This window comes from Ursus americanus, chromosome 14 (assembly GCF_024610735.1).
Source record: "Ursus americanus isolate L20-20 chromosome 14, mUrsAme1.1.p, whole genome shotgun sequence".
NCBI classification, from domain to species: domain Eukaryota; kingdom Metazoa; phylum Chordata; class Mammalia; order Carnivora; family Ursidae; genus Ursus; species Ursus americanus.
In genome coordinates, this window is record NC_142140.1 from 57,597,472 (window position 1) to 57,609,626 (window position 12,155).

General features: G+C 60.5%; 1 protein-coding gene across 5 annotated transcripts in view; it reads left to right on the forward strand.

The window, feature by feature from the left end:
• The window catches only part of PIP5K1C (phosphatidylinositol-4-phosphate 5-kinase type 1 gamma), a 52,671-nt gene extending 42,027 nt beyond the window's left edge, over nt 1–10,644 (forward strand). For 2 of the 5 annotated variants that reach the window (XM_087867392.1, XM_087867393.1), the window contains exons 15-17: nt 1,110–1,214; nt 3,507–3,621; nt 4,843–7,514. In XM_087867392.1, coding sequence (XP_087723518.1) covers nt 1,110–1,214; nt 3,507–3,621; nt 4,843–5,067 — 445 coding nt within the window. In that variant the 3' untranslated portion in view covers nt 5,068–7,514. The other 3 variants (XM_045804383.2, XM_087867394.1, XM_087867395.1) reach the window with 3 other exon arrangements.
• The last annotated feature ends 1,511 nt before the right edge of the window (nt 10,645–12,155 follow it).

Sequence of the window (12,155 nt, forward strand, 5' to 3'; positions counted from 1 at the left end):
CCTTGTGCCCCCTGCGTTTTCCCACTCAGAGCCCCGCCTCTCTGACCACTTTGCTGGACACAGATTTAAGTTAGACTCTAGAACTGGCAGAATCTTGACTTACTCTGGAGTCCTCTACACACACACACACACACACCCCGAGGAGGGGGACCAGAAGACCCCTCCCCTGAACCTGCTTGTTGATCTGTTTTTCTTTCTATTAAATAGTTTTATTCTAAGAGGTACAGAAGAGAATAGAGTGAAAACCTCCTCCTGTCCGATGCCCCTTCCCCTCCCTGGGAGCAACCCCTGGACGGGCTTTTTGTCGCGTTCTATAAATATTTTATGAATATACGAGAAAACAAGCCTGCGGACCTGTTTCTGCCTGTTGTCTTGCCACCAGCATAGCTCGGTGCCCCTTGCTTTGCACACTTGGCAGATAAGAGGTCACCTGTGAGCATGGAGCTCCTGGGGCTGTCTTCTGTCTGACAGAACGTAGCCTGTCCTCAGGGGCACTTCAGTTGTTGCCAACAGACCACAGTGAATACACCTCGTTTCCTTTAGCGTTGGGGCAATTATTCCTGCCATTTGAAGGGGAAAAAAAAAGAGTTACAGCATAAAGCACGTTTGGCAGAATGCACTTCCCTCTGTCCTGCTGCCTGCTCGCACCTCAGCGACCTTTCTGCTCTCTGGTGCTGCCATCCGGAGAAAGCTGCCGGAACTGACCCATCTACGGCCGGGGCCTGGACCTTGAAACCCCTGGAACCGCCCCCCCCCCCAGTCCAGGCCCTAGGCCAGTGCCCAGCTACCCCCAGGAGGGTGGGCAGGATCCAGGCCACCATTCACACATCGTGCCCCTGCTGGTACCTGAGTCACATGATGGCCCCAGGTGGACAACCAGTCCCTGCCCCCTGCAGACCCCAAGTGGGCATGACAGCCAGAGGGACAGGGAGGGGGGTGTGAGCTGGACCCAGCTCAGGGCACTGGTCAGATGGCACCCAGAGAGAGCACCCCATGGAGGCCCCCATCAGGGCTGGAGATCCACGTTGGCCTGGCGCTTGGCTGGCGCCCCTGGGGGGCAGAGTTAGGGTGAGGAGAGAGAGTGAGATGCAGCTTCCCACTGCCTCCAGGCCCCAGGAGGAGACACACGCGGAGGAGGACCTGCAGCAGATCACTGTGCAGGTGGAGCCCGCGTGCAGCGTGGAGATCGTGGTCCCCAAGGAGGAGGATGCGGGGTGAGTGTCCCATTGCTGGACTCATGCACACGGCGTCTGCTCTGCTCCCATTGGCTGAGCTTGGCCACGTGGCCAGCTGGCAGCAAGGCAGGCTGGGGAATGTAGTCCACTTTCTGGGCGGGGAGGGGGAATGGGGCCTCCCACTGGAAATGGGGGGTTGCGGCCTCCCACTGGAAATGGGGGGTTGCGGCCTCCCACTGGAAATGGGGGGTTGCGGCCTCCCACTGGAAATGGGGGGATGCAGGGCGTGGGAACCAGGCAGTCTGCTCAGGGGCCCCTGGGGGGATGGAACGGCTGCCTCATCTGGGGCCTCAGACCTCCAGGCAAGCTGCAAGTGATGCATCAATCCCGGAGTACTCACCCACTGTGGTCCTGAGCCCCGGGCTTGCGGGAGGGGGCTTTTTGGTTCCCCAGGGAGCAACCTCTGGACCCAATCCCCTTTCCCGGCTGTGTCTGGTTCCTATGTTCACTTCCATTCTTCCTTAATGCCTTCCTTCCAACTTCTGGTTTGGCTCCGTGCACGGTCCTTCCTCTCTAGCGGAGGTTGAGCATTCGGGCTCCTTTTCTTCTGTAATAAGACGGCGCTTGTGGCTGCTGTCCTGGGTGCTCCGCTCCTGCCATGTTCCTGCCATGTTCCATGGGTTCAATATGAGGCCGGTCTTTTACACCGGCTCTTTGATATAGGGCTGTGCCTTCAGCCACCGGGGGTGACCCTGCCCCCAGGGGACGCGGGGCAGTGTCCCGACACCTGCACTTGTCACACTGGGGGCTCCCAGCACCGAGGGGGTGGGGCCAGGGACGCCGCTCATGGCCCCCACCAGCGCCCAGGACCCCCGCAGAGAATATCTAGTCCCACCGGCCATGGTGCCAAGGGGGAGAGACCCTGCTCTCAGGTTTATTTACAAGCATCTCTCAGCTTTCCAGGACTTGAAGACCTGTTTACGTGTTTAGTACTTATGTCTGTTTTTATTCAGTTGTAAGTTGAAGAAAGTGGCCTTAAAAAATCAATGTATATTTTTAAAACAGTTGAAAGCCTTCGCGGTCAAATACAAAATTCATTTTTTTAAAGATTTTATTTATTTGAGAGAGAGAGAGAAAACAAGCCGGGGGGGAGCGGCAGAGGGGGAAGCCGACTCTTGCTGAGCAGGGAGCCGGACGTGGGGCTCGGTCCCAGGACCCTGGGATCATGACCCGAGCCGAAGGCAGACACTTCACTGACTGAGCCACCCAGGCGCCCCACAATTCGTTTTCTAACGTCCGTGGGCGTGCGGGAGAAACCTGTGGTCTGCCGAGGGATGGAACGTTCGGGGCTGGCTGTGTCCAATGTATCGATCAGGAGCGTGCACTTCTGCACGTCCTCGTTGGGCCCCTTGAGTCTGTTTGGGTCTGTGTTTGCATTGTCATCAAATTTTTCTTGCTTTTCTTGTGATTTCTGCTTTACGTGCTTTTAAATTTTCTCTTCTATCTCAAGACACCTTGCTTAGCGGTCACACACACTCCCAGCCTGCACTTGGCCACCGAGAGTTATGTCACGGACACGCAGATGCACGTGCACACACACGTGCACACACACGCACACACACCGCGGTGTCTGCCACCAGCCGCTTTTCCGCTATTAGCTGAACTTGTACAGTGTGACACATCTTTCAGTCTTTGCCCCCCAAACAGCCCCCCTCCCACGCGGCTGGAGAGCCAGCTCTTTGTGGTTACGGGTGCCCCCCCATCTCGGAGCTGGGCATTTTGCTCATGAGATGGAAATTGTACCCCGACCACCCAGCCACCAGCTGAGGCCTAGGCCTGGCCTCCCCTTCCACCTGGAGCCTGTTTCCCATCTGTAACTTGGGACAGCGGCAGCCCCTGCCTCAGGGGAGAGTCGCTGGGTGAATTCATGCCAGGCTCTTGTAAGGGTCTCACGCATAGTAAGTGCTCAGAGAAGGTTCTGACCCCAGTGTGGGGGTGGGTGCCAGGTGTCCCTGCTTTACAGATGAGGATGCTGAGGCTTAGCGATGAGAACGGACCTTCAGGGTCGCCCCGGGGGTGAATGGTGAGGCCAGCACCTGCCCACCAGTGTGTGAGTGGAGCAACGGCGGGGAGAGGCTCACCCGTTAGCAGGTGGGCAAATCCCCTGCCCCGGAGAGGTATTTGGGGGTGGGGGTTTGTTTTATTTGGCTTGCTGAGTCTTTTGTCTCTGTGATGACCTCCTGATGAGAGGGGAGGAGGCGAGCTGGGACTGCGGCCGCTGGGTGCTGTCCAGAGCCCCACTCCAGGACTCCTGTGTCCGCCTGTCCCCAGGGTGGAGGCTTCCCCAGCCGCTGCCGCTGCCGAAGCAGAAACCACCAGCCAGGCCTCGGAGCCCGCCAGCCAGGCCTCGGATGAGGAGGACGCCCCCGCCACGGACATCTACTTTGTAAGTCCCCCACAGCTCCTTCCGTCGCCTGGCCCTCGAACAGACACACACTCGTGCACACACAGTCACGCACACTCACAAGGCACTCTTGTGGACACAGTGCGCTCACTGGTCAACATTCGCATCCACACACTCTTGCACACCCATTGTGCCCTCACACGCATTCACACTCATAGACTTACATGGCGCCATCCAGGCCAGGCCACTCCAAGGCCAGGGAACTGCCCCGTCCCTTCTCCCCAGGCCCCGTGACCACTGCCAGGCCACCACATCTCCCTAGGAAACATCTGGAGTCTTTAAGCTCTGAGTCCCACCAGGCCCCCCTCGTCACTGGGCAGACCCGGGGCCAGCCACCAAGGGCTGCAAACCGTGTGGATCTTCTCCTGCTGGGTGGCGGGTACAGCTGGGTGGTTTCTGTTCTTGAGGAGGCCGGAGGATTGTGCTGAGGGCCAGGCGTGCTTCACGCTGCCGTCCTCACTGGCCGAGGGCTCGTGGCTGCTCCCAGATGGGGCAGGGTCTGTCGGAGCAGGAAGGGGCCCTGCCCCAGGGACCCAGGACCTCTTCCAGAGCAGGGGGTCGCCTCCCCCCTTGCATCTCCCGCAGGCAGACAGGTTAGCTGGGCCGGGAGCCTGGGTGAGGTGGGCGCTGGGTGCCCAGGGAACCTGCAGAGTCCAGTCCGGTGACCCCCGACAGTGGGTCCTGATGCTGCCTTCCTTGGGCGGCCCTGCTCAGGGGTCAGATGGCCTTATGCAATGAAGGGGACTGCCTGTCCTCCCAGACCTTCAGTCATGGCCAGTGAGCTGGGGGCCTGCTGCCCTATAGCTCCCATCACCCTGCTGTCTGTGTTGGGGCCTCTGTCTGGCCTGGAGAAGTAACAGGGGCAGGCACTGTGTGTGCACCCCTACACCCGCCGTTGTCTCCCCGTCCCTGGGGGCTTGGTTTGTGTCCCATCCTGTGGATCAGTGTGCAAGGCGGCCCCAGGGGGCCATGTCCTATGTGTGCGTCTGGGTCCTGACACCTGAGTGGGCGGCCAGGCCCTGCGGGCAGCAGAAAAGGTAGCAGGCTGCAGTGGGACCCCGCCACCCCCGAAACTCACCTCCTGCTTGGCCATCGGCTTACCTGCCCCTAACCAGCGCCCTCCCTGCCTAACCCCCCGCCGGATTCCTGTTGCCTCATCCTATCCTCTGTTTGCTTCCTCCCCCGCCCGCCCGGCCCGCCCAGTTCACCGATGGGAGGTACTGGATTTACTCTCCCCGGCATCGCCGACTGCGGGCCGTGACGCTGAGCTCCTCAGGGACTGTAAGTGACCACAGCAGGCGTCCAGGGAGCCCAGCCCCCGTTCCACCACCCTGGGCATCAGGCTGTCCCTCGTCCTCTGAGAAGGGACTTGGGGAAAGAATCGCCACCACTGAGGCCGGTCATGTGTCCCCCAGTGACGTCACTTAGGTCCCTCTGAGGTGGGCATTGCTAGGCCTACAGGCTCACAGCCAGGGCTAAGGGGACTTGGCTGTGGTGGGGTCTGCATCTGACCCCAGCCCCCGGGTGCCTCTGCCCCTCTCCCCAGCCTGCCTAAGCGAGGGACAAGTTGGTGGACACTTGCCCTATATTCAGACCTGGCTGCCCATGGCTCCCGAAGGGGGATGTGCCCTGCAGAGGCAGGTGGTCACGTGGGTCGGCAAAGGGACTACAAAGCCAGGCCCTCAACTGCAGGAGAGAGGAGGTGGTATTTCCATACCCACTTCACAGTGGAGAAACCGGGGTCTCGGCTCGCCAGAAAGCCCACAAGAGGGCATGGTTTAGATAAAATCTGGGTCCAAATTCCCAAGCAGCCCGTGTGTCTAGGAGACACTCACCTACCTATCATGCTTGGGACGCTGTGTAGCAAAGGTGTTAACAGGACCTGTTACTGTCCTCGTGAACAATAAATGAGAGACCAAGTAACCTGCCCAGAGCCACACAGTGCTCCAGCAGGCACAACGGGTTGAATACCTGAAGCAGGAGTTTCTGTTCTCAAGATGAGGCCCCTCAGAGGCTCACACCCCTGGCCCCAAATGTCTGTGAGTGTCGCTGGGTGTCCAGCACTGCTGAGCAAACCCAAGAAGTAGAAACCACTTCCCCAGACATTCCCACTGTGCCGTGTCCTGCTGAGACTGGGATGCCACACCCCTAAGATGATCCAAGAACTGGGGACACACAGCAGGCCCTGAGGCCCCCCCCACCAGGGGAGCGATTTGTGAAGGCTGCCTGGAGAGGGGTTGACCCCAGGGTGTGGGGAGGTGGGAGAAGGAAGGGTGGGCTCCGTAGAGGGCACAGCAGAAGCTGGTGGGGGGCACACAGGAGCAGAGGGGGCAGCACGTGCGAAGGTGAGGGGAGCGGGAGCAGACCCTAGGGCCTGCGGTAGTGGGGAGGATGTGGCCTTGGCTCCACTTTAGTGGGGTCATCACGGGGTTCTGGGTCCTGCTGCCCGCATTCCCTCCCTCCCCTGGGGCTGGCTCTTTGCAGAGTTCAGGTGGAGACCCTCTTGCCCCAGGTTGTTGCCCTAGAGGGGCAGCTACCCGGGCTCGGAACATGTGATGTCGCAGCCCCGCGTGGGACACTGGGCAGCCCCAGACAGGCCCCACCCCACGCCCCTGGACTTCCAGGCAGGCTGGAGTTTTTGTTGCGCTGTGACCACTAAGCAGTGAGCAGGGCCTGTGCACCACTGTACCAGTCCATCCGCTGATGGATGGCCTTTGGGGGGTGTGGCCCTGGGCCAGGTGCTGAAGCAAGAACGAGCTCCGCACGGTGCTGGGCGGGCCAGGTGCCTCCTGTGGGTGCCGGCGGTCTGGCCCGTGACGGCGGGTTCTGCAGCGAGAGCTGTAGGAGGGGCAGGGGGGAGTGGGCACAGAGGTGGGGAAAGGCAGTGGGGGCCCCGAGGGGCAGTGAGGGCAGGGGCCCTGCGTTCCCCTGGAGAGCCAGAGGCCACATGCTGGCACTTGTCCTTCCTGAGGCTTCGAAGAAGGCCACCACTGCAGGGTGAGGCTGGTGGTCGCGACCCGACTGAGGAGGGGCAGGTGTGGGGTTCGATGGGTTGTGGCCTTCGCGGGTTTAGCCAGGGGAGGTGCCTGCTCAGGCCCTGTGCTCTGAACAGAGCCCGGGCAAGGGGGCAGGTCCACAGGCGCTGAGACTGGGGGCGGGGGGGGTCCTGGGAAAGAGGAAGAAAGAGAAGGGGGTTGCTGGGGTTCTTGTGGTGAGAACAGACCCAGAAGGGACAGGTGTGGGTGCAGGAGGAACATGCGCTCCTTCCCCCAGTCTGACCCGGAATGGGGCCCACTTCCCTGAAACAGCTGGAGGACGGGCTGCCCACCCTCTGGCTGGGCCTCTACTGCTTGCTTTCCGGGTCTCCCGGGGCCTCGGTCTCCCCCCGCTGACCTGTGCGTTTGGGCCTGAGGAAATGGGCTCCACCCTGCGCCCCCGACTGCCCTCATCACCCAGGACCCCCAGTGGAGGGTCCTCAGGGTCCTGCTCCAGCTGGCGGCCCCGGTGACCGCACAGCAGGCAGGACCTGAGGCGAGGGTGCCCCGGGAGGGCCGAGCAGGAGGGGAGGGGACAGCAAGCAAACCCGGCCCCCGCCCCGCCCCCTCCCGCTCCGCTGTGCCGGTCCCGCCTGCACTCCGCGCACCGCTTCCTGCCGCCCACCCCCCGCGCTGCCGCCGCTCCGCCCCGCCGGCCCCAGGGCCGTCCAGGTGGGGGGAGGGCCCGTCAGGGGGAGGGCCGCGGGGGCTGAGGCGCCTACTCGTCCGCATTGGGGTCCGCCTCCTTTATTTCTGTTTCTTCCTTCCTCCCTCTCGCCTCTCTTGCGCCGCCTCGCACCCCTGCTCTTCTTCTGCGCCCTTCCTGCACGTGCGCCCGCCCGCCCAGCCCACCGATGAGAGGAGCTGGGTGTACTCCCCGCTTCACTATAGCGCGCACGCCCACCCAGCTTCCGACGGCGAGAGCGACACAGTAAGTGCGCCCGCGGCTCGCCACGCCGGGGGCCGGGGCCTCGGGCCGCCCGCACTGCCTCACCTGCCCTGGGACCGCCGGGGACACGGAGGCCTGGGGGGGCGGGGCGGCGGTGGGGCCGGGCCGCGCCCGGGAGGCCCGGCAGGTGGGGGTGCCGCCCGGCCCCACCGCGCTCACACCCGCCCCCTTGCCTTCCGCAGTAATGTCTATGCAGTCACCGACCCGGAGCCGAGCGCCCGCCGCCGCCGCCCTGGCCGCGTCCCGGAGGCGCTGCCCGCCCGCCGGAGCTGGCTCCACCGCCGGCCGCCGCCGATCCCGTCAACTACCTATGCCTGTGAGACTGTGAACCTCCCTGAGTGTCCGATCATGTATTTATTTTGGGTCCTTACTCTTTGCACAAAGACGGCAGCACAGGTGTGCTTTTTTAGAAAAAGATTTAAAAAAAAGAAAAAAAAGGACGTCGGAAAAACGAAGAAAGTCCACTGCACTGCACTCCTGGTTCTTTGCTGTGCTTGCATGTGTCTCCCTGAGGGACAAGGCCTGTTGGCTCCGGGGACCTGTGCCCCCGTGGCCTGGCCACCCCGGCTGAAATCCACACTCCGAGGTTCTGCCTCTCTCCACTTGGACGGGGTGCGGAGGAGGGAAGGGCCCCGCGCCCTCAGGCACTCTGGGCTCAGGCTTCCGGGCCAGGCACTGGACATCCGTCCTTGGAGGTGGCCGACCAGTGGTCTGGGGGCAGCTCTCCACCCCGCCAATGCCCATAATCTCTCCGCATCTGCTTCCCATCACCTCACCTGCCAGGTGGCTCGGGAGCAGGAATGGCCAGTGGGCCACTTTTTCTATGGAGCTCGGGACTATGGACCTCTCTGTCTTCGCCACGCGGCCCTCTCTATCTCGAAGACAGGGCCTAAGCCAAGGGGGACACGCTGGGCCTGCAGGCTGTGGGACTTCCAGAGAGCAGGTCCTGGAGCAGCTCCCCCCCACCATGGTCAAGCTGCTCTGCTGTCCCGTAAGAGATCCCCCTCCAGGACTGGGATGGGCTCTTTTTTTTTTTTTTTTTTTTTAAGTTGGTGACACATAAGCAAATTAAGGGGTAGGAGACGAAATTCTTTGTGAAAAACAAAAAGCATATTTTTTTGATTTGTCATCTTCAGCAGGGGCAGTCCCCCCTGGGCTCAGAGACCCCGCTGGTCCAGAGGGGCTATGGGAGCCGACGGCGTGGCAGGGTCTGTCCTGCCCCCACAGAATGCCCTCCCACCTCTGGAGAGGTGGCACAGCGGGGATGGTTTCCCCCTGCCCGCTCTGCCCCCCACTGGCTTGCTTGCTTGGGAGGAGCTGGGAGCTGGCTTGGAGCAGAAGCTACACTTTCTAGAAGAATTTCTCCCAGCCCTTGCCTCCTGGTGAAGAACCCACGGATCCGGGAGTTTGATTTTCAAGTCCCTCGTCTGGATCCCTCCCCTGCTGTCACCTCCCCTCGAATGGCTCGCTTCGTGTGCCTGGAGGGAGCCTGTTGGACGGGCTGCTGGCTGTCCAGGGCGGCCAGGGATGCGCTGACATGCAGCCCGGGGAAGGCAGCCCTGTGAGGATCCATCAGAACAAGCCTGTGGGCATCCCAGATCAGAAGCAGAGTGACGTCGTCTCCCTCTTGCCCAAGGGGGTTTTGTCCAGATGGCAGGAGGCATCCTCACCTGGATTTCAGACGGCGTCTGTCTGCAGGTGCCCTGGCCGCGTGTGCAGTCACCAGGCCATCCCGACCCCTTCTCGCCAAGGAGGTGGAGCTGAGCAGGCACACACTTGTAGGGGCATCTCAGGCCTTGATGACTAACAGGGACGATGTGTCACCCAAAAGTTGGCACTGGAGTCCCCGGCCAGGCCCCCAAAGGCCGGCTGTTGAGGCACATTGTGAATTCTGTGGGGGATGACCAGACAGCACGGACAGGCGTGGAGCAGTGTGCCCCATGTCCAGGGCACGTGGAGCTTTAGGAGTAAGGAGGGGCGCTCTGCTGGTCCCCTCGGGCTTTGCTGAGTGAATCGTGGAACAAAGGCATCACCTGGATGCTGACTTGTGAGAGAAATTGCAAGCCTCCTGGATATCATGACGTTTCTATCTTCGTGTTAGGTCGCTGAGACCCCTTCGGAGACCTGTTTTGTGTTGGTTGTGTTCTTGGTCCCTTTTCAGAGAACTGTCCCGTGGATGCTTACGTGGTCTGCAGACCATGCTGATGGGAGCTGTTTGCTTATTATTTGGGGGCCCAGGGGGAGGAAGGCAAGACCTTATTTATAATGTGTAGCAAATTCATGGCCTTTCCCAGGCTCCCCCCCCGCCCCTCCCCCCAGAGGAAGGCTCTGGACCCACCCAGCTGTCGCCCACCCCCAGCACAGAAATCTAAATTCCTTCGTGGCGACACCCTGTCTCCCTTGTGGCTCATCACTGATGGCTGCTGCCGCTAGGAGCCGAGAGCCTGGGCGCTGTCTGGATGGCTGAGCTGTGAAAATTAAAGACATTTCCCGAGACTGACAAGGTGCAGCTTCCTGAGAGCCCCTGCCAGCCTCCGTCCTCCACCTCCCCTCACCCCTCCCTCCACCACTTGGCTCAGTGCAATACTCCCCTTCCGGTGGGGTCCCTTGCCATGGTACTGTCGCTGCAGCCCCTCTGTCCGCACACCGGGCCAGTGCCCTCCACCACCTTTTCTCTGGTGGCTCAGTTGCGTTGCCTGTCCCCACCCCCACCCCCATGTCGTTTTTATGGTCGAACTGATTTCAAAACAATGAAACTGCAAACCTTGTGTGTCTTAATTCTCTCCGGGGGTTCCATGTACTCAGCCCCCGTGGTCTGGTGTGTGACAATCCAGAGCGCGGCCTCATCGGGCACAGAATGCCGTCTCTCTCAAACCCAGAGCCATGGGCACCTCTGTAACTGTGCAGCCCTGCTGGCCCTGAATAACATATGCAGCCTTGGGCCCCCTTCCCCCTCCCTGCCGCCCGTTCTTCTTTTTACGTTGAAGAGTTCTCTCTAATAAAATCGGGTAATAAGCATCAGCCCTCTTTCTCTTTGCCTCTCTGCGTTCCGGTGGTCTGCTTGGGAATTTAAGGACCAACTTTGAACGAGGGCAGAAAGAAACCTTGGTCAGATTTAAAATAACAACAACAGGAGCCAAGGTAGCTTAATAGCCGTGGCTCTTTCAGGGTCCAGTTTAGTTCAGAAAACCTTAAACAGTTTCTGACATCAGTGCAACCCAGCTGAAAAGAACAAACACTCCCCAAAGTTTGTATTGGTTCTGCCAGAGTTGCTCGAATTGAGTAATGCATGGACCCCTTTTAAGGGGAAAATATTTCTCCAGGATTCACAACTGGAGAAACGCTGCTTTGAAAGTAAGATCCCGCCCGTAAGCAGGCACTTGGAAACCCAGTTCCATCATGATGCAGAACAGCACAACTCCTTTATAAACCAGACGTGCAGACGAGATGATCTGGAATGTGCTTACCGTCATGTCCAAAGAAGAGTACGCATATACCCTGAGAGATACGTCTGCGTGTTGAAAATCACAGGGCCAGCCTGCCTCACGTTTTATCTACATCCCCTGAGGAGCTGGCTTGTTATCAGGGTGGCAGGAGATGGTCTTTGGAAATTCCTCCATGTCACCAGCCGCACCCTGTGCCTTGGCACCAAGCAGAGCGTGCAAAGCTAGCATCCAGAATGAGGTCATGGAGTTGTATGTTAAGATAAACATTTGAAGAGCTTAAATTAGAACATGAAGTACCATCCTCTGGGGTGGGCTGGGGGAGCTTGGAGCAGGGACTTCAGGGTCTTCCAGCCCTATCTGCTGTAGTCCTTCCTGGCCACCAGCCCAGCAGGGACTCCACCTAACAACCAGCCCACCCCGCCCCTCTCTCCCTGCTCAAAACCCTCCCATGACTCCCCAGCACCCACAGAACAAAGCTGCACCCCAGTTCAGATCCCAGCTCCATGTTGCCTCTTTGGGGCTGGGGGCGGGGGGGGGGGACTGTAAAGTGACTTTCCATCTCTGAGTCTCAGTTTCCGCGTCTTTGCGGGCGATGCAGCATGGTGGTGACTCTGAAAGGTTGGCCCAGCCTCAAGGCTTTTCAGTCTCCGACCTGGCTTCCGTCCGTCGCCTTTTTTAGAGGCCTGGACTCGAGCCTGGGATCTCGCAGCATCCGCGCCTGCACCGGCCCAGAGACCTCGCCCGCTCGCCTCCCTTTAGCCCCGCCCCGAGGCCCCGCCTCCTCCTGATCCCGCCTTCTGGGCCTCGCCCACGCCGGCTCCACTTCCCTTAAGACCCTCTTCTTCTGGGTCCCGCCTGCCTAGGCTCCGCCCCACTCGCTGTTCCTGGTTCGCTCTTGCTCCGCCCACAGTCCTTGGCTTCCCCCTCCCCGAAGGCGCGAGGACCCACATGGAGCTGCCCCTAGCATTGCCTAAAGGGCGAGCCCTCAACCCTGGAGACGAAAGCCTGGCCGGAGTCCGTCACACGGGCCACGTTTGAGGACAGTGGAGAGGTTATGGGCCGTGGGAGTTCCTGCGGGATGGGGCA